Source organism: Gracilinanus agilis, chromosome 3 (genome assembly GCF_016433145.1).
Source record: "Gracilinanus agilis isolate LMUSP501 chromosome 3, AgileGrace, whole genome shotgun sequence".
NCBI lineage: Eukaryota > Metazoa > Chordata > Mammalia > Didelphimorphia > Didelphidae > Gracilinanus > Gracilinanus agilis.
Window position 1 is genome coordinate 453,136,922 of NC_058132.1, and position 20,105 is coordinate 453,157,026.

A 20,105-nucleotide genomic window follows, 5' to 3' on the forward strand; every position below is an offset into this window, starting at 1 on the left:
TTTAGTATTTCTAATTTAGTTTTCATCTGGGGATTTTTAATTTGCTCACTTTCTAATTTTTTAAGTTGCATGCCCAATTCATTAATCTCTGCCCTCCTTAATTTGTTAATATATGCACTCAAGGATATAAATTTCCCCCTGAGTACTGCCTTGGCTGCATCCCACAGAGTTTGGTAGGATGTCTCATCATTGTCATTCTCTTCAATGAAATTGTTGATTGTTTCTATGATTTCTTCTTTGACTAACTGGTTTTGGAGAATCATATTATTTAATTTCCAATTAGTTTTTTATTTTCCTGTCCAGGTGCCCTTACTAATTATTATTTTTATTGCATTATGATCTGAGAAGGTTACATTTATTATTTCTGCTGTTTTGCATTTGTTTGCAATGATTCTATGCCCTATTACATGGTTAATCTTTGTGAATGTACCATGTGCAAGTGAAAAGAAGGTGAAAAGAAATTGTCCCTATTTATTTTTCTCCACATATCAATTAAATCTAATTTTTCTAGGACTTCATTCACCTCTCTTACCTCTTTCTTATTTATTTTTTGGTTTGATTTATCTAGATCTGAAAGAGGAATATTTAGATCTCCCACTAGTATGGTTTTATTATCTATTTCCTTCTTGAGCTCTGCCAGTTTCTCCTTTATGAATTTGGATGCTATGCCACTTGGTGCATACATATTGAGCAGTGTTATTTCATCATTGTTTATACTGCCTTTAATCAGGATGTAATGACTTTCCCTGTCTTTTTAAATCATATCTATTTTTACTTTGGCTTTGTCAGAAATCACAACAGCCACTCCTGCCTTCTTTTTCTCATTTGACGCCCAAAAGATTTTGTTCAAGCCCTGAACCTTAAACTTGTGTATGTCCACCCGCCTCATATGTGTTTCTTGTAGGCAACATATGGTGGGATTTTGGTTTCTAATCCACTCTGCTATTTACTTCTGTTTTATGAGGGAGTTCATCCCATTCACATTCAGTGTTATAATTATCAGCTGTGCATTCGCTGACATTTTTGTATTCTCCCCTATTCCTACCCCTTCTTTTTAAACTATTTCCTTTTAAACCAGTGGTTTGCTATTAAGCTGTTATCCCCTATCCACTCCCTTGATTAACTTCCCTTTCTACCCCCTCCCTTGTTATTCCCCTCTTTTTGTTTTTGAAGGCCTAATAAATTCCCTCCTCCTTCTTCTCCCCTCCCTTTTTTGACCTCCCCTCTTCCCTGCTCCCCTTGGTTTATCCCTTCTGACTTTCTCAGTAGGGTTAGATAGAGTTTTATATCCCAATGGATAGTATAGCTACTCTACCCTCTCCAAGTTGATTATACTTAGAGTAAGGTTTAAAAATTACCTCTTGATGCTCTCTTCCTCTCTTTCTTATAATAGTATTTGTCCCCTCTCCTTCCCATGCTCTCTTTTTGTTTAATAGAATATCCTATTTTTCTTATTCTCTCAAGTTTCTCCTGGTCTCCCCCTCCATTCACCCTCCTCTTTCCCACCCCCCATATCATATTAGACCATTCAGCACTCCACCCTCTCCCCATAAATCATTCTTCTGACCAGTATAATAGTGAATACTATAATAGTGAATAGAGTTCACTACAGAGAATTATACATAGCATTTCTCCACATAGGAATACAGACAATTAGATCATACTGAGGCCCTTAAAAAGGCAAATTTAAAAAAAATATGAGTTTTCTTTCTTTCCCCTCTGTTTCTTATTTACCTTTTCGTGTTTCTCTCGATTTTTGTGGTTGGATATCAAACTTTCCATTTAGCCCTGGTCTTTTCTGTGCAAATACTTGGAAATCTTCAATTTTGTTGAATGCCCATACTTTCCCCTGGAAGTATATAGTCAATTTTGATGGGTAGTTGATCCATGGTTGCAGGCCCAGCTCTCTTGCCTTTCTGAATATCATATTCCAAGCTTTGTGATCTTTTAGTGTGGAGGCTGCCAGATCCTGTGTGATCCTGATTGGTGCTCCTTGATATTTGAATTGTCTCTTTCTGGATTCTTGTAAGATTTTTCTTTTACTTGGAAGCTCTTGAATTTGGCTATTATATTCCTGGGGGTTGTCTTTTCTGGATCGAGTGTAGAGGGTGATCTATGGATCCTTTCAATGTCTATATTGCCCACTTGTTGTAGAACTTCAGGGCAATTTTGCTGAATAATTTCTTTTAGTATGGAGTCCAGATTTCTATTAATTTCTCCCTTTTCAGGGAGACCAATGATTCTCAAATTGTCTCTTCCAACCCTGTTTTCTTGATCTGTCAATTTCTCATTGAGATAGTTCATGTTTCCTTCTATTTTTTCAGTCTTTTGACTTTGTTTTATTTGTTCTTGTTGTCTTGAGAGATCATTAGCTTCTAATTGTTCAATTCTAGCCTTTAAGGACTGGTTTTTGACCATAATCTTTTGGTTTTCCTTTTCAATCTGGTCATTTCTGGTCTTCAGTTGACTTGCCTCACTTTCCAATTGTGAAATTCTGCCTTTTAAACTGTTATTTTCTTGCCTGATTTCCGTTTGAGCTACTTCCCATTTCTCTGACCAAATCTTTTCCAACTTTCTCGTCATCTCAGTTTTGAACATTTCAAGAGCTTGTGACCAGTTTTCATTATTTTGGGAGGGTTCGGATGTGATTGCTTGTTTTTTCTCCTCTTCTGATTGCTCGGTTGTCTGGATTTTTTCTGTGTAAAAGTTGTCGAGTGTTAAAGATTTCTTCTTCTTGTTGTTAATCTTTCTTTCTCTCTTCTGGACTTCCTGATTCTGGGTAGCCATTGTTAAACCAGCCCCTCCTCAGCTTCACCCTTGTGCTCAGGGTCTGTCTGCGCTCCTTTGGCTCCTGAGGTCTGAGGTCTGGTTTTTTCCAAGGTCAAGCCCCCTGGTGGACCCTCTGGAGGTTCCTTTACAAGTCTCAGGGCGCTGCTTCCACAGTCGTATACCCATCTGCACTGGTTCCCCACTCAGGGTTTCAGAGCCTTTGCTCAAGCCTGTGTCCGCCTCTGCCCATGCCTCCACCCACGCCTGCGGTCTACGTCCATGCTCAGAGTCCTTGCGCGTTCTTTAGCTTTTTGGGGTCCTAAATCTTGTTGCTCTCAGGAACAGGCCCTGGAGCTGCCAATGACTTGACGGGTGCCCCAAACTTGCTCTATTTCTTTTGACCTGGCTTTGGCGTTGTAGGTGGTGTGTTTGTTGGGAGGGGGGTGCTCAACCCGCGATTTAGTGAGAGCTGTTTCACCCCTTTATAGCATGGAAATGCCCCAATTCCACGTACCTTCCACGCTGCACCCTGTTGTGGGGTACCTCCGTTTGACTGAGTTTGTTTTTATGTCCCCTTGAGGAGTCCTGTATGTTTTGGTCAGGAGAGGTTAAGAGCTGCTTTTTACTCTGCTGCCATTTTAACCTGGAATCTCCCTGATATTAATTTTGAAAAAATCTTTTTCTTTCTTTATCTTTAGTGTTAGCAGAAGGCTTGGCAATAATCAGCATTAATAAATACATTTGTTTCATTCATTTAATGTATTCTTTTCATGCCTCTCTTGCTTTATTCTAACCAGGTACTCATTTTTTTTTTTTTTTTGTCCACGAATTGGAAGCTAGCTATGCCCAGAGATTAGTTCCTGTTTTAAAAGAAAGCATATTCAGGGGCTTTTAGGTAGTTTAGGGGATTGAGAGCCAGGTCTAGAGATGGGATGTCCTGAGTTCAAAACTGACCTCAGACATTTCCTAGCTGTGTGTCCCTGTGCAAGTCACTTCACTTAACCCTCATTCTCTAAACCTCACTCTAAAGATTTTCTGCCTTGGAACCAATATGCAGTATTAATTCTAAAATGGAAGGTAAGGGTTTTAAAAAAAGGCATTTCAGGCAGTGGGATGAACTAAAGGGTCCCTTTAGCTAATGAGGCCATCTTTGTTGCTGATAGCTCCTGCCCTTTCAGGTTCTCCAGATCTCCTTGTTCTTGAACATTGACCTATGCAACTTGTTTTGGTCTCCAAGCTGACCTACTTCCCCTTTTGTCTGTGTACTTAGCTTCTGATCTATTATCTGCCCTGACCTCCCATACTTACTTTTCACCCTTCAAAGTTTTATATCAGTCCCCCAATTCCAACTCCTTACCTCAAACTCAAAACCCATCATAACCATAACCCAACATAACCGTGAATTCAGTGGAAAAAGTTAAATCTCAAACGGGATTCTCAAATGGATTAGCTCCTTTGCTACTGAACATTAAAATGAGCATACAGGAAACCTCTGTGTATAATTGCCCCCAATAAACATCCTTCTGTGATAACAGCATTATAACAAAAACTAAATATAAAATAGTGAAATCGGCTGTAACATGATCTAGCACCAAGCAAGTGCCTGTTTATAACATTGTTCCTGAGGAATTAACTATTCCTTGTAACATTATTTCATTTATTATTGTATAGCTGTGGATAGAAATTGTACATAAATATGTATGTACTTATCAGTCCAGGCATAACCTAGAAGATTACTCAAGTCCTTTGCACCATTTAGCACAGCAGTGTATCCCCCTGGAGTACATTTTACTCCCTTCCAATCATGCCAGCATTTTTCTTAACACACCTTGAATCAAGTAATTCCAGGATATGAATCATTTCTTGGGGGTAAGTTAATCTCTTGCTGCTGTGACTATTAGAAACCAGGAAGATTCCACTTAGGATATTACTGCTTGAGACTTTAAAGAGGCTAAGGGTCTCAGGGCCAACTGAGAATCTGGTTCACTTTATGACATATTTCAATTTGCCCTCCTGGATTCACATTTTGCTTTCTTTACCCTGATAAGAGTCATCACATTTCAGCTAACTTTCTTTGCTCATTTTGTGCCCTCTTAATTTCTGTGCAATTTCCCAGGCTTCCTCTATGTGCCTGAAACAGTTTTCTGGGCTTTTATCCTTTCATCCTTAAAATCACTTCTCCAAACTTACTTTATCTAAGGGTAGCCTTATTCGGAAATTCTACTCAAATTTGAAAGACAATAAGAAGGGAGGTTGATATAAGAAGGAAATTAGGATTAGAAGGATTGAAGGAAAAAGCAAACAAGGAATTTTGCAACTTGGAATGGCACAGTTCCCCTGATGTTAGAATATATTATACCCTTAAGGCCAAACTTATCTTAAGACTTTCTGAGATTATTCTTCTCTCTTCTTCCATTCTCATTCAGCTAAATAAAAATATTATTTTCTCTGCATTTGATTATGTCCCACCATGGTCATATTTTCTCGAAACATTGGTAACATATTTTTAACCCAAGCACCATTCCCTTCACAGACTGAGGAACTAGGAGTCATTAATAAAAGGAAGCTCTAGTAAGCAAATATGAATGTTCATTTTCTCTTTTTTTAGATTATATCCGAGTCTCTTATTTCATACATCTAATTTTTTGTTGTTTATACATGTCAACTCATATGTTCACAAGTCTACTGGACTTTGAATCACATGACTACTGCTTCTTTTTCCAAAGGCTCTAAATTCTATGCCAACCAACTGTTACTCTCAGGAAAAGCAAATCATCTTAGCTGAAGTAAAAATACAAAAGAGTTAGCATGTGCCAAGCAAGTCAAACCCACCATCAGCTTAACCACAACTCCCTTAGATCTGATGGAGAGTAACTTGATATTTGAAACATCCAAAGATCCAAGATTTTGGGAAAAGAACTCACTTTTGACAAAAATTGCTCAGAAAAATATATATACTATAAAACAGTATGGCAAAAATTAGGCAAGACCAGCATCTCACACCATATGCTAAGATAAAATCAAACTGGATATAAAATCTTGAAATAATTATACCATAAACAAATTAGGGGGACACAGTATAGGCTACATGCCAGACCGATGGATGAGGGAAGAATTTATAATCAAACAAGGCATAGAGAGCATTACAAGAAGTAAAATGAATAATTTTGATTATTTTAAAAGGTTTTGTACCCCAAAAATGCAAACAAGATTAGAAGGAAAACAAATTAAGTAGGAAAAAAATTTAAAGCAAGTATCTCTGGCAAAGACCTTATTTCTCAAGTATATAGAAAAGTAAGGCAAATCTATAAGAATACAAATCATTCCCCAATTGATAAATGGTCAAAGGATATGAGTAGGAGTTCTCAGATGAAGTAAGAAAAATCTAGTTATATGAAAAAAATGATCAAAATTACTATTACTTAGACAAATGAAAATTAAAACAACTCTGAGATACAACCTCAGATCTATCAGATTGGTTAATATGGCAAAAAAGGGAAATAATAAATGCTAGTTCAAATATTGCCTCAGACACTTCCTAGCTGTGGGACCCTGGGCAAGTCACTTAACCCCTATTGCCTACCCTTACCACTCTTCTGCCTTGGAACAAATACACAGAATTGATTGTAAGACAGAAGGTAAGGGTTTTAAAAAAAATGACCAACATGATTCTTGCTTTCATGGAGCTAATGGTCTAAAATGATGAAGTAAAAATGTATGCATTAGATTAACAATGACTAATCTTTTAAAGTTTCAAGGTCCATTTAAAAAATATCACAAATATACAAGGACTTCCCCCTTTACTTAAAAGTACTTATACTATTAGTGTTTGTTGATTGATAAATACAAAATAAAAATACTGCTAAGAATGTTTAGTGCTTTTTAAAAGATATATCTGTTTATTTGTGGATCTGAATATGGATTCATAGAGCTCTTGTAATGGCCATATGGTTTCTTCAGGTGTAATGCCAGAAATTTGTCCAATCTTCAATAGAAAAAAACCCCCAAAAAACAGGCAGAGTGCAGAGCTAATCTCTGCTAACTATCTATTAGAGGGAACTGGCCCTTTCCAACAAATAGAATCCTAAACCTTCCTCATGGCCTGAAATGCCTGTCTTCTCCAGAGTTCAGCTTTTATTCTCTTCAGTGTCCAACCCCATCCTTACATGCCTGGTCTGTTCGGCCACCAGTATGTTATCTCATTTTTGGACTCCAAATGCTTAGTCTTCCCCCGGGCCATGTTGCTACCAAACAATAAGATTGACATATAGCAACGAGCCCACCTTTAAGACACCCACTTTCACAACATGTCCAGGTCAGCAGAGGGTGGTCCAATGACAGATCCTGCACTGACATTATTCAGTATTGTATCAAAACTCTTATCTAGGCGGCCGAGCCTGCCCAGTGTGGGTCAGGAGGGAAGCGATACTGGGTGGAGAGGCTTTTAATATATCATGGGACTTTCCAATGAGACGTGTGCCATTTGGGTGAAGGCCCTCTTTGAGTTATGCTGGCAAGTTAAAGTTTAACATAGAGTTTTATGAGAGGAAAGATTCTTATTTTTAAAAACAAATAGATTATGAAATAACAGCTTCTGACTGTCATTTTTTGTTAATAATAAGTAACTAATCACTATTCTTATGGAATCCCATTAAACTAGATGATATCAATTAGAAATAATCATAGGGATAAACTTGTTGGTTTATGATGGGGGGGGGGGGGGTCTATTAAAATAGGGTAAGAGGGGCAGCTGGGTAGCTCAGTGGATTGAGAGTCGGGCCTAGAGACAGGAGGTCCTAGGTTCAAAGCCAGCCTCAGACACTTCCCAGCTGTGTGATCCTGGGCAAGTCACTTGACCCTCATTGCCCACCTTTACCACTCTTCCACCTATGAGCCAATACATAGAAGTTAAGGGTTTAAAAAAATAGGGTAAGGGTCAAATGATTTCTTATACAGGTTTGAAGGTAGCTTGGGAACCATTAGATTGGACTGGATCAAGGGGCATTGGGTGGATATTTTCACCAGAATCTTGCAGGTAGGATGGAGGTTGTTCTTTTGCTGCTCAGGTCTACTTTGTAGAAACAGACTTTCTATCAGAAGATTCCAATTTAGAGAGAAGCCACAAAACCTAGTCTCCTCCCTTGGGAGACATGTTTATGTCTGTGTATTTGGAAGTACATTTGAAGGAGGAGATAAAGAAAGGAGGGAACCAAGCAGTAAAGCCAAGTAAGCTTCTCTTTCACTAGTTAACTCAGTTTTGGGAGTGAGCCAAGCTTAGCCTGCAGAGCAGAGGTCACTGAGCCCTGGAGGCCAGGAAAGCTCAGGAGAAGTTTCCTAAGACAGGTAAAATCCAGTCTTAGATCTCCAGCAGGGTACTATGTAGTTAACTCTTACTCAGGGCCAAACCAGAGGGAAGTTAACATTTTGAAAAGGACTTTCCCTTCTTGAATTTGGGGAGGAGGGCAGTGGGGGAGGATGAACCAATAAACAAGTGTGCCACTAAGAGACAGATGCTTTATTCAGCAGCTTACTGAGGAATGTTTTGGTTCAGTGACCTGGCTGTTTACTAACAAGTCAGACTGTCACTGGAGATCAGGAGGTCAACTCCCCCCAGGAGGGAGGCCATTACCAAAACCAACAGAGGCCAGTAGCAAATTAATCCATTCCAGTAGTGCCTGTGACAGCTTGGAGAGAGAGAGAGGAGATGGGTTAATTAACTGCCTCATGTCCTTCAAGCTCTCTTTTCACTATGGTTCTTAGAAAAAGAGTAGACTTTTCCTGACTGAAGAAAGAATCAAAAAAAAAAGGGAAAAGAAAAGAAATTTAAACCTATTAGCCTGGTGAGGCAACAGAATAGGGAATTTTCCAATTGGACGTGGATTTTGAACTAAAATCACTACTAGATTTTGAAATGTGAGGTTCAAGAAGGGATAAGGGCAGAGGGTTTAATAACAGTATCCTAGGGGCTAGAGCCTGCCACTCCAATATTTTATTTAAAGCTCCTGATCCATACAGAAATTTTAAGGTTCTAAAAATGAGATTGGGAGTGAATGCAGGTAGATAGCAGAGTGGATAGAGAATCAGGCCTAGAGTCAGGAGGACCTGGGTTCAAATCTGGATTCAGACACTTCCTGGCTATGTTATGTGATCCTGGGTAAGTCATTTAATCTCCAATTGCCAAGCCTTGGCTGCTCTTCTGTCTTAGAGTTGACACTATGACAGAAGGTAAGGGATTTAAAAAAATAATAAAATAAAGTGAGATAGAATGGCAAGATGGATGAGGGAGATAGGACTTAGAGTCAGAATAAGCAGGGTTCAATTCTTCTGACACATACTGACTGGGTGACCACAAGAAAAATCACTTAACTTCTCACTGCCTCAAGCAACTCTCTAGAACTCTAAATTTTATAACAGTTGTTGATCTATATCCATAGAAGTTTCTTTTCTGGGAGCTCTTTAATTTAGTGAAATAACAGATCCTTGCAAACCCCCTTTCCTTGCCCCCTCAAAGGAAAAACAAAATCTTAGTCTCTTAGCTGGAGGGAGAGTAGGTAGATCTCTGCTGGAAATGCCCATGGCCCCATGAGGCCAACAGAAGGAAGTGTTGGGACATCTGCTACATCATGCATAAGTTTCTGCAATATATCAGTCCACCTTGAGTGATCAAAACCAGTGGAAACCCCTGTTCTAAAGCTACCACAGCCTTTTGAATCCAAGGGGAAATTCATGGATAATTAATTGGTGACACCCCTTTTCTAAAGCTACTACAATCCTTTGAATCCAGGGGGAAATTCATGGACAATTGATTGGTGAGACGCCAATGAAGCTGCAAAGAGGTCATGTATTGTCCATCATGATGGAAGACCATACTAGAGGATGTGGGCTGAAATTCTAAGTAATTTGTTTTAGGTATAAAGAAAGAACTTTTTGTTCAGAGATTTGGGGAGGGAGTCATTAGGGGATTGGACAATATAACCTCTCACAAACCTTTCCCATTTGAGTATTATGGAACTCCTTGGAATATTAATTTTTAGGCATTTGTGCTTGGGACTACAAATTCTACCTTGTACCTCACATCTTTATTGAAGGATGGAGCATGTAAACTTTTTTTCCCCTCTAGCATAATCTGTGACAATGTGAACCCTAACCAGTGAGTTCTGGCATTTGCATACTTGAAAGAACCAGCTAACACAAGGGCAATTCACTTAACTAGGAAAGAACTTTTCACCCTTCCTTGAACTGAAATCTCTTCCTTTATCAGCCTAAACTACATAATGGATTTCTACCATGTATTGACAGGTGTACATTTCACTTCCACATTGCTACGATAGTTTTTTTATCTCTTGTTAGAGGAAAGAAAGGGAAACTACTTACTGCTTTCTCTGGTTAGTTATGTCTTTTGGTTACACAGCACTGATGGTGTTATGTGTCTTTCAGAGTCAGAAAGACAGGCTCTAATGGATCTTGTCCTGGGAAGACTATCTGATTTCCTAAGCAACATCTTAACTAAAATTGATCTATATCATTCATGGGCTGACCCTATCACATCAAGCTCTGCCCAATAGCTCCATGCCACCCTCTCTCTCCCTTTCTTCTTTTTTTGAGCAATGATTCAGTGGCTGAGCCGCATTCAGGCGAGTGAAGATAGTATGGCTTAGTCCACTCAGGCATGTTTGTTCTAATAATGATGACACAAAGACCAAGAAGGGAGATTTCTGCTCTACTTATTTTGATAGATCCAGGGGGTTTCCCTGCAGCTCTAGTCTAGACTGCTGCTTTTCCTACTTCTTGTTATCTCTTCCAGTGTTACTGGGGCTCTGATTCCTATGGTCTCTGCGTTATCCATATGTGGTTCAGTCATTAAGCAACCTATATTTTAATTCTAGGTCAGCTTTCCCATTCCATCTACCAGTCTCCTGGGTCATTTTCTTCATGACATCTGGCAGACTTTTGAGCCCCTTCAATTATTATTAATATTGACTTAATATTAATAACAGTATAGCTAATACATAAAAATCATCTAAACGGGGCTCAGTGGGTAGAGTCTCAGGCCTAGAGCTGGAAGAACCTGGTTCAAATGTGGTTTCAGACACTTGCTAACTGTGTGACCTCTCTTTGTCTTGGTTTTCTTATTGATAAATTCGGGTAATAATAGTACCTACCTCCCAGGGTTGATGTGAGGATCAAATGAGACAACACAAAATGCTTTTCAAACATTAAAACACTATACAAATGAGAGCTATCATTTTTTAAGTGCCTCAAATATTTTCTGAATCTCTTATGAAAATTTCTATAAGATCATTCATCTCTTATTAATACTCCCTGGTAAAGAGAACCAGATGATTCCAAACAGATTCTAATCTGATATCATCTATTCTTAATTTTAGAAAGAGCTTTAAGACAAAAAGGCAAAGGGTAGGCAAGGGGGGGATAAGTGATTTGCCCACAGCTAGGAGGTGTCTAAGGCCAGATTTGAACCCAGGATCTCCCCTCTCTAGGCTTGGTTCAAAGAAGATATTAGTTTTAAAATGCTTAGTAGTGTCTGAAACATGGTATATATTTAATAAATACTTGTTTCCTTCCTTCCAAAAATATAAAAATAAATGAGGTATAGTGATACAGAGAAAAGAATACTATACTGGATGCCAGAAGACCTGGGTTTCAGTTCTGGTTTTTCCACAAATGCACTAAAAGTCATATTACCTGTCCACATTTCAGTTCCTTCATCTTTAAAATGAAGAGATCAGGGCCAGGCCCAGAAATGGGAGGTCTTAGATTTAAATCTGGCCTCAGACATTTCCTAGCTGTGTCACCCTTGGCAAGTTACTCAACCCCTATTGCCTAGCCCTTACCAGTCTTCTGCCTTGGAACCATGTATTGACACAGTATTGATTCTAAGATGGAAGGTAAGGGCTTAAGTAAATAAATAAATAAAATAAAACTGTATAAAGACAATACCATCCTAGATTACCTTTTAAGGTTCCTTTAGATTTTGGAATCCCATATCTTATGAAAAGAGCTCATAGGGCTATGAAAAAATCCTTCCAGACTGAACTTGATTTTCCTTTGCTCCTCTGTTGGACTTGAGCAATTTTGTGGTTATTCTAGTTTAAATTTATTGTCTAGCTATCTATACATGTACATGCATATACATATGGAGAGAAAGAAATGTGCTTATATGTACATGTGCATATGTATAAACATACTGAGGGTATGTGAAATAAAATAGCTTCTATTAAGCAGAAAACTAATGGTAGCCTTCCTTTCAAAATGATGGAGTTCATTTTCAGCAGAAAGGTCAGCAGGAAGCAAAGTTTTAGGTGCTTTTAAGAGGGGTTAAAATCAGTGGCACATTTTTCTGAGAGTGAAACGTATACTGTAATCATACACCAAGTCCCTGCCATGTTCAATCACTATTAGCACTGTTTCTGTATGTCCTTCCTGAATACTACCTTTCACAGGCAAATAGCTTATTCCAGGGCTGAGGGCATGCCTAGATGCTTTGAAGGCTTCATCAAACTGAAGGGAAGGGGCAGCCCCCTCTGATGAGTATATAATATTGTTTATTTTTAGTCTCTCTTCCTGGAAAGCTTCTCTGTCCAGAAGTTTACAATCACTTGCAATTTACTAACTGGCCTTGCCATTCATTCTTTCTCTTTATCCCAGATCTTTTAAGAATTTAAAATGGGGTGTACGGAGAGTGAGGAAAGAAAAGTGGGCAGGGGTTATGAAGGCTATTTATAAAATATATATTTAAAATATATGTATATAGGTATATACATGGCACATATAAAATATGGAGGATAATTCCACAATTGATTTCCTAACTCTTTGGAGGGCATGATAAATTAAAACATGCTTTTGTGAGGTTCAGGAGACACTCAGACACAAATATATGTGTATCTCCAGCCCTCCTTTCTACCATTCTTTCTCCACTACAGTCCCCACTATGCACATTTCTTCCCCTCTGCAAATCACCCTTTCTAATACACTGTGACAGAAAGCAGCAAGGAGTGCAGCAACACATTTCTCTATTAATAAATGTCTGAAATAGTCAATAATATATGTGCAGGCAGCCTGCTTCTCTGATCCCTAGTCTCTGCTAGGCAGAAGTAAACCCTGTGGGGCCAGCAGCTTAATAAGCAAAATGGAAACCCACAGAGAGTCTCCATTGCTTCTGTGAAAGTTCTCTGGTTCAGGGCCTGAGGGTGGGGATTACATCAAGTCAAACAATACCTTCTCTGCAAACTCTCCCACCATGGCAACTCGATGCTGCCAGTTTTCCGTCAGCCCACTCCTCTCTGCCTTCTAGAGGAGAGAGGGGAAAGGGGCATTGGTAAAACAAGGAACAACAGAAGCTCCTGCTGTCTGGGAAGAAACACAAAGCCCCAAGGACCACAGCTGAACCAGGCAGCTTTCTGTCTATTCCTGGCTTGGTTTCCTTTCATGCGGAGCCACTATTCATTCAGATTTGCTACCATGCTCTCACATAAAGAAGAAGCATCTGTGTGCTAAGCCCAATAGTCATAGAGAAATACCTTTAAAGGCTGTCCAAATGGGCTTTCCTGATCTGAAACACTTCCAATACATACAGAATAGGGGAGAAAAATCTATCTGTATGCATATTTATAAGCTAAAAGCAATGTTAGTGGTTTATTCTTTTCTGATGTCTTTCCCTGATTTTTAGCATTTTAAAAATTCATAGATTTCCTTTCATGTGTCCCTCCCCTGAGAAAGACCACAAGCGACGTAGGTCTAATCCTGGGTCTTTTGCTTACTACTACTTATTAGGATTCATAAAATGACACTCCTCTCTTTTAAGGCCTCAGTTTACTTATCTGTAAAGTAGAGAACAAGTCTAGATAAGATTAAAGTCCCTTTCAACTTTAAAATCATAGGATTCTGTGATTTAGCCTCCTCTTCTTTTCCAGGATGACTTATCTTCTAGAAGTCATTTCTCACACTGAAAATCAAAGGGGACCAAAAGCCTAGGGCCTGAGGTCAAAGGAGGAAGTCCCAAGGTCATCTCAGGGAATCATCACTTTTGCTTAATGTGCCCTTCTTTCTTAGAGATGTTTACACAATGATCATCAAAGATTAGGCTCCCAGAAAGATCAGAGGAAGAGACCACAGAGACAGTCCAGTCTCTGAATTTTACATATGAGGAAACTGAGGTCTAGCTGTGATTCTGAGAGGTAATTAAAGGTAGTAGACATGCCCTGAAGAAGTGACACCCAATTCAAATAGCACAGTCTGGTTTGAAATCTCTAAATACAATGTTTCAACATAATTGTCTCCAGCCAGGGATCATAAACCCATCTAGGGCCTGATGTAGAGAAACACGTCTGATTTTTGAGATTCTGAGTTTTCCTCCCAAGTCATCTCACAACTCCAGAATAATAGCAATGACAAACTCATTTGTTCAACTCGCCATAGCCAAAGCACCATTTTGTTTGGCTTCTTCCTTGAAGGATTGGAAGAAACAGTTACAAACAACCAAAACATTAAAGAAATAATTTCAATTTCTTTCAGAAGCACACAAAATATTAGAAACGGACAGAACTCTAAGACCAAGAAGTCAGAGATTCTTAGCTACTTTTAAGACAAGGATGCTACTGGCAATCTGGTGCTAATTGATATCATATTGCTTGCCTTCTTAAGAAGTAGGGGACAAGAAGGGAGAAGGAAGAGTTTGGAACTCAAAATTTAAAAAAAAAATGTATGTTAAAAAAATTTTAGGGGCAGCTGGGTAGCTCAGTGAATTGATAGCCAAGCCTAGAGACGGGAGGTCCTAGGTTCAAATCTGACCTCAGACATTTCCCAGCTGTGTGACTCTGGGCAAGTCACTTGACCCCCCATTGCCTAGCCCTTACCACTCTTCTGCCTTGGAACCAATACAGTATTGATTCCAAGATGGAAGGTAAGGGTTTAAAAACAAATTTTTTTTAAGTAATTGGTTTCAAATCCAGCCTCAGACAATTCCTAGCTGTGTGACCCTGGACAAGTCATTTAACCCCAACTGCCTAGCCCTTACTGCTCTTCTGCCTTGGAACCAATACACAGTACTGATTCTAAGACAGAAGGTAAGGGTTTAAAAGTAAAAATAAAATCAATAAGATAAAATAAAGTAATTGGTAAATATTTAATGTTATGAAGTTATATAAATTTTTTAAATTGTACATTATGCAAGAGGCATAATAGTTTAGAGCAGGGCTTAAACTTTTTTTGAGTCATGGTCCCCTTTGGCAATCTAGCTGGTGAAGTCCATAAACTTCCCCTTCTCAAAATATTTTTAAATGTAGAAAACACATAAGATTACAAAAGGAAACCAATTATACTATAATCAATAATATTATAATATAGTTATCAAATATTTTAAAAAAGCAAGTTCACAAACTCAAACCAAATTGCTCCTGATCTAGGTAAATCCTGGTTCCCTTCATTTAACAGATAAGGACATAGAGGCCCAGAAAGGAGAAAAGACTGGGGCAGCTAGGTGGCTTAATGGAGGAAGCCAGATCTAGAAATGGGAGGTTGTAGGTTCAATCTGGCTTTAGATACCTTCTAGCTATGTGACCCTGGACAGGTCACTTAAGCCCCCACTGCCTAGTTCTTATTGCTCTTCTGCCTTGGAACCAATACACAGTATTGATTCTGAGATGAAAGGTAAGGGTTTAAAAAAAAAAAGGATAAATGATTTGCCTAAAGTCATAAAAATAGATGGTTGCTCCCCAATTCATCCTTTGATTCCCTTAGGGTAGAGACTATATCTTTTACTTTATTTGTCCTTGCCCACAATAGGTATCATAACTATTTATGGATCTGTTTTGATATGGGTGCTGCTATGGGCATGAGAGACTCAAGTCAGTGCTATCCCAGAATTCACCAGTTTTGACACAATTAGTTTCTAGCAGAGCCAGTACTGCCTCCCCTACAACACACCTTCCCCTATGAGCCTGGATTCCTGCTCCTGTCTATTTCACAGCCCCGTGTGATGATTCTCAACCTATCACATTTATCAGGCCGACTCCAGAAAAAGAACATGTGCCACCTGACCTCTAAGAGACCGGCCGCTTTTATTTCGGTAGGAAGTGGCTCAAACAGGTGAGCAAAGCAGAGTGAACCACCAGAGCAGGAAATAGACTTTGGTCCCTTTGTTTTCTTAACGAGACTGGGAACTTTGGGAAAGTACTCTTGAGGATGCTACTCTAAGCATGGCAGGCTGGCATCAGGGCAGGGAGTGATATCATTGCTATTAGGAGCAATAAGAGGGATGACACAGAACGAGAGTCCTTGGAGAGGATGGGACACCCAAATATCATCATGAGAAAATTATAAGGTAAATTTTTGTCCTGGCAAGCAAAATATATACCTTCCCTACTTTCTTTTCCCTTGAAAAATTCATGAATTAGGCGCTCTTAACCATTTTGGGGGCATGGATACCATTGGCAGTCTAGGGAAGCCTATAGACTCCTTAGAGTAATATTTTAAATGCATAAAATAAAAGAGAAGCCAATTCTATTGAAAGATAGTTATCAAATTAACAACAATACTCCCAAGTTCATGGATCCCATGTTAAGAACTTTTGACATAGATATATGCATAGCTTGTGGCAAATAGGTTTAAGAGCCTTGCCTAGGGTAAGTCTGAGGTCATGAGGTCACATTCAAACTCGGGAAGATGAGTCTTCTTGATTCCAGGCCTGGTATTCTATCCACTGTGCTACCTGGCTGCCCTAAACTATACTACAAAGCAATAATCATCAAAACAATTTTACATTATTTTTTTAAAAGATAAGAGTTGATCAATGGAACAGAGAGGTAAATAAAACCCAGACAAAATGGAATATAATACCAAAAGACACCACCTACAGTTGGTATTTCACTAATATGGGGGGGGGGGGACTGCCTGTAAAATTGGAAATCTGGGTAAAAATAGGCTTAGACTAACTTTTCATGCCATATTTTACAAGTTTCTAATAGATATTTGACTTGGATCTGGAAAGCTATAAAGTAAAGGTAGCAAGATAGGAGATATCTTTCACAACTATAGGTGGAGGAGAGTTCTTGAATAAACAATGGAGATGATAGAAAAATATATAATTATAGTTATATAACATTAAAAAGCTTTTTATACAAAATTTATGTAGTTAGAGGGGAAATCATTAACTGGGGAAAATCTTTGCAGCAAATTTTTCTAGGGAAAATCTGATATACAAGATATAGGAAATTGATACAAATATATAAGAACAAGGGACATTTCCCAGAATGTAATTTGTCAAAGGACACAAAGAGATAGTTCTCAAAGGAATAAATGCGAGCTATCAATAACCAAATGGGAAAAATCTAACTCATTATTAAGAGAAGTACAAGTTAAAAACAAGTGAAGTTCTATCTCACATTCATCAGATTGGCAATGATGATACAAAAGGAAAATGATAATTGTTTGGGGAATAACTGTGAGAAGACAGTCACACTAATGCACAATTGGAAGAGCAATAAAGTGGTTGAACTATTCTTCATTGGAATTTGAAATTACATCCCCAGAGCCACTAAACTCTGTATACAACCAATACTACTACTACTAAACATATATCCCAAAGAGATCAGAGACAAAGAGAAGAGACCATATATATATAAACGTACCTAAAGCAGTACTTTTTATTGTAACCAAGAACTGGAAACCCAGGAACAAATTATGGTATATAAATGTAATGGAATATGAATGTTATTAAAAATTGTGAAAGAGATAGATTGAGAGAAACCTAGAGATAGTTGTATGAACTGATGTAGAATGAAGTATGCAAAACCAGAAGAATAATTTACACCATGATTATAATGTTATAAAGGAAAAGAACTTTGAAATACTTAAAAACTCCACTCAATACAGTGGCCAAACATGCCACCAGAAGACTGATAGTGATTCATGCTTCCTACCTCTTGGCAGAGAGGTGACATACTCTGGGTGCAGATCAACATGCATATCTTTTCAGAACAGTGTGTGAATTTGTTTTTCTTGACTATTTTTATTTGTTACAAGGGAGAAATTTTATATGGTGATAGGGAGTTATGATGGTAGAGGGAATGGAAGATTGAGAGAAGTAGTAGTAGTATTTTAAAAAGAAGAAAGGAAATAGTGTCAATTAAAAACTGATAAAAGAGAGCAAAAGGAAATTCATTAGGTGACAAAGAAAGGCAGGGAAGTTTTGTTACTACTATATGAAATTTTATACATATGTATAAAAGGTTATATATACTTAAAACAGTCTGTACATGGAAATTGATATATAAATCCTTTTCTGTTCATTATATATGACATTTTTCATGTTTGTTGAATTTTGTCAAATATCTAATAAAGAAAAATTAAGAAAAAGAATTAAGAAAGGAGAGATCACTTATGCCTTACTAGCACTTCAAAGAGAAAGCAATTATTGACTTTGGGCTTGAAAGATTGGCAAGATTTAGACAAGATGAGATAGAGAAAGAGTTCTTTCAATTCATAATGCTAGATTGAGGAAACCTTGGGACAGAAAGCAAAGGGTGTGCCAAGAGAACATGAGTTTGAACACAGAGTACATGAAAGTTAGGTTTCAACTTTTTTCAAAATGGAGTTAGGTTTCAAAATGGAGTTGGATTATGTTGGGCCTTAAACGGCAAGCTAAGGTGTTCTCATTTTATTTAGAAGAATAAAAGGAGAGGGGTGGCATTGAAGACATTTAAAGAAAGAGAGACATTCTGTTTGTGAAAAACTAATAGGATAGTAGTACGTGAGGTAGATTAGATGGGGAAAAGAAGAAAAGTGGAGCATCCTTTCCCAAGCTGCCCAGTCTCCACTTCTAGGTAGGCTATCCTTGGGTTTAAGTAAAATTGTGATCTTTTAGGAAAAAAGGAAATGAACTAAAAATGTCTTCTAGTCTTAGGATTCTCTATGTAATTAGTCAGGGAAAGAAGGTGTTGGGGTGGAGAAAGAATGCAAAGGACTTTTCAAAATTAGTTTACATAGGACATAGCTGGTTAGGGGTGGGTGGAGAAATGATAGTTTGATTTTTGGAGATTGTTAAGTTTGAGGTTTCAGATTTCATGAAGAAATGGGAAATGGAGCACCGGAATTCACAGAGAAGCCAACACTGTATAAATTACATTGTTGAAGCTATAGGATTTAGAAGAGGTCATTAAGGGAAAAAAATTAGAGAAGAAGCTTATAAGAAGCAGTGGTATAGGATATGAAATCAGTTTGTAGGATTTCCCCCTTAAAGATTTTTAGATGCCAAACACAATCAGATCTGAGATGAGGCAGACATCAGAACCACCTCCCACCCATGTTCCTGGAGGAGGTATTTTTAAATTTGCTGGCATGGAATGTGTAATCAAACATTCTTTTCTATTCAATCTTTCCCCTCCTTTATGATTGTAGAATGTTGTTGTTCAATTGTTTTCAGTCATTCCAACTCTTTGTGACCTCATTTGTGGTTTTCTTGGCAAAGACACTGGTTTGTCATTTTCTTCTCCATTTTATTTTACAGGTGAGGGAACTGAGACAACAGGGTTAAATGACTTGCCCAGGGGCACATAGCTAGTATGTATCTAAAGCCGGATTTGATCTTGGAAAGATGAATCTTCCTGACCCCAGATATGGCATTCTATCCACCTACCTGTCCACTATAGAATCTTCCAACCAATAGTTATCAATATGGGGTTGTGGTTGAGATAGCATTAATTTATTTTGTTTCTTATAGAAGAGTTGAACACTTTCCTGTGCCACCCTCCCCACAGAACTCCCCCCCCAACATATGCATAAGGAATGTGAGGTCCTACATGTGGAAAATTAATAAAATATCCAAATAGGGTATGTGTGGAGTGAAGATCAAGGAAGGCTTAGCAAATGAAAGGGAAAAGGATCAAAAACTCGTGAAGGCTGGCATGACCCAAATGAAACATTAAACTTAGGAGGGGGGTGGATCTAGTCTTAGCATACCAATTCAGACTTAACAACTAGCTCTTTGAAAACACATGACCATTTTAAGCTTTATCTACATCATTTACACTTTCTCCATCACTTTCTTAAGTCCAAACAATCAACAAAATAATAAATTAAGCCATGATTTGTAGTGTTTGCAGATTGCCAAGGTGTAAATGCTCACACTGAAAATTTAATAATAGGCTCTCAAACTAGTTTGAGTTAACTCCAGCACATCCCTGGTCTAATGAAATTGCAAATGTCTGACTGAATTTCCCAAGCTGCGTGTTATATTCTCCCCTTCTAGGTAGGACATCCTTGGTTTAAGTAAAATTGTGATCCTTTAGGGAGCAAGGAAATGAACTAAAAGATGCCTTATA

At 38.2% G+C, this 20,105-nt stretch overlaps 1 protein-coding gene across 5 annotated transcripts in view; it reads right to left on the reverse strand.

Moving 5' to 3' along the window:
• The window catches only part of NHS (NHS actin remodeling regulator), a 449,929-nt gene that overhangs the window by 56,891 nt on the left and 372,933 nt on the right, over positions 1–20,105 (reverse strand). For 4 of the 5 annotated variants that reach the window (XM_044670334.1, XM_044670339.1, XM_044670335.1 and 1 more), the window contains one exon: positions 6,860–6,887. The exons of the other annotated variant lie outside the window; for it this stretch is intronic. In XM_044670334.1, the coding sequence (XP_044526269.1) occupies positions 6,860–6,887 (28 nt within the window). The remainder of the gene's footprint in view (positions 1–6,859; positions 6,888–20,105) is intronic. 5 annotated transcript variants of the gene reach the window in all.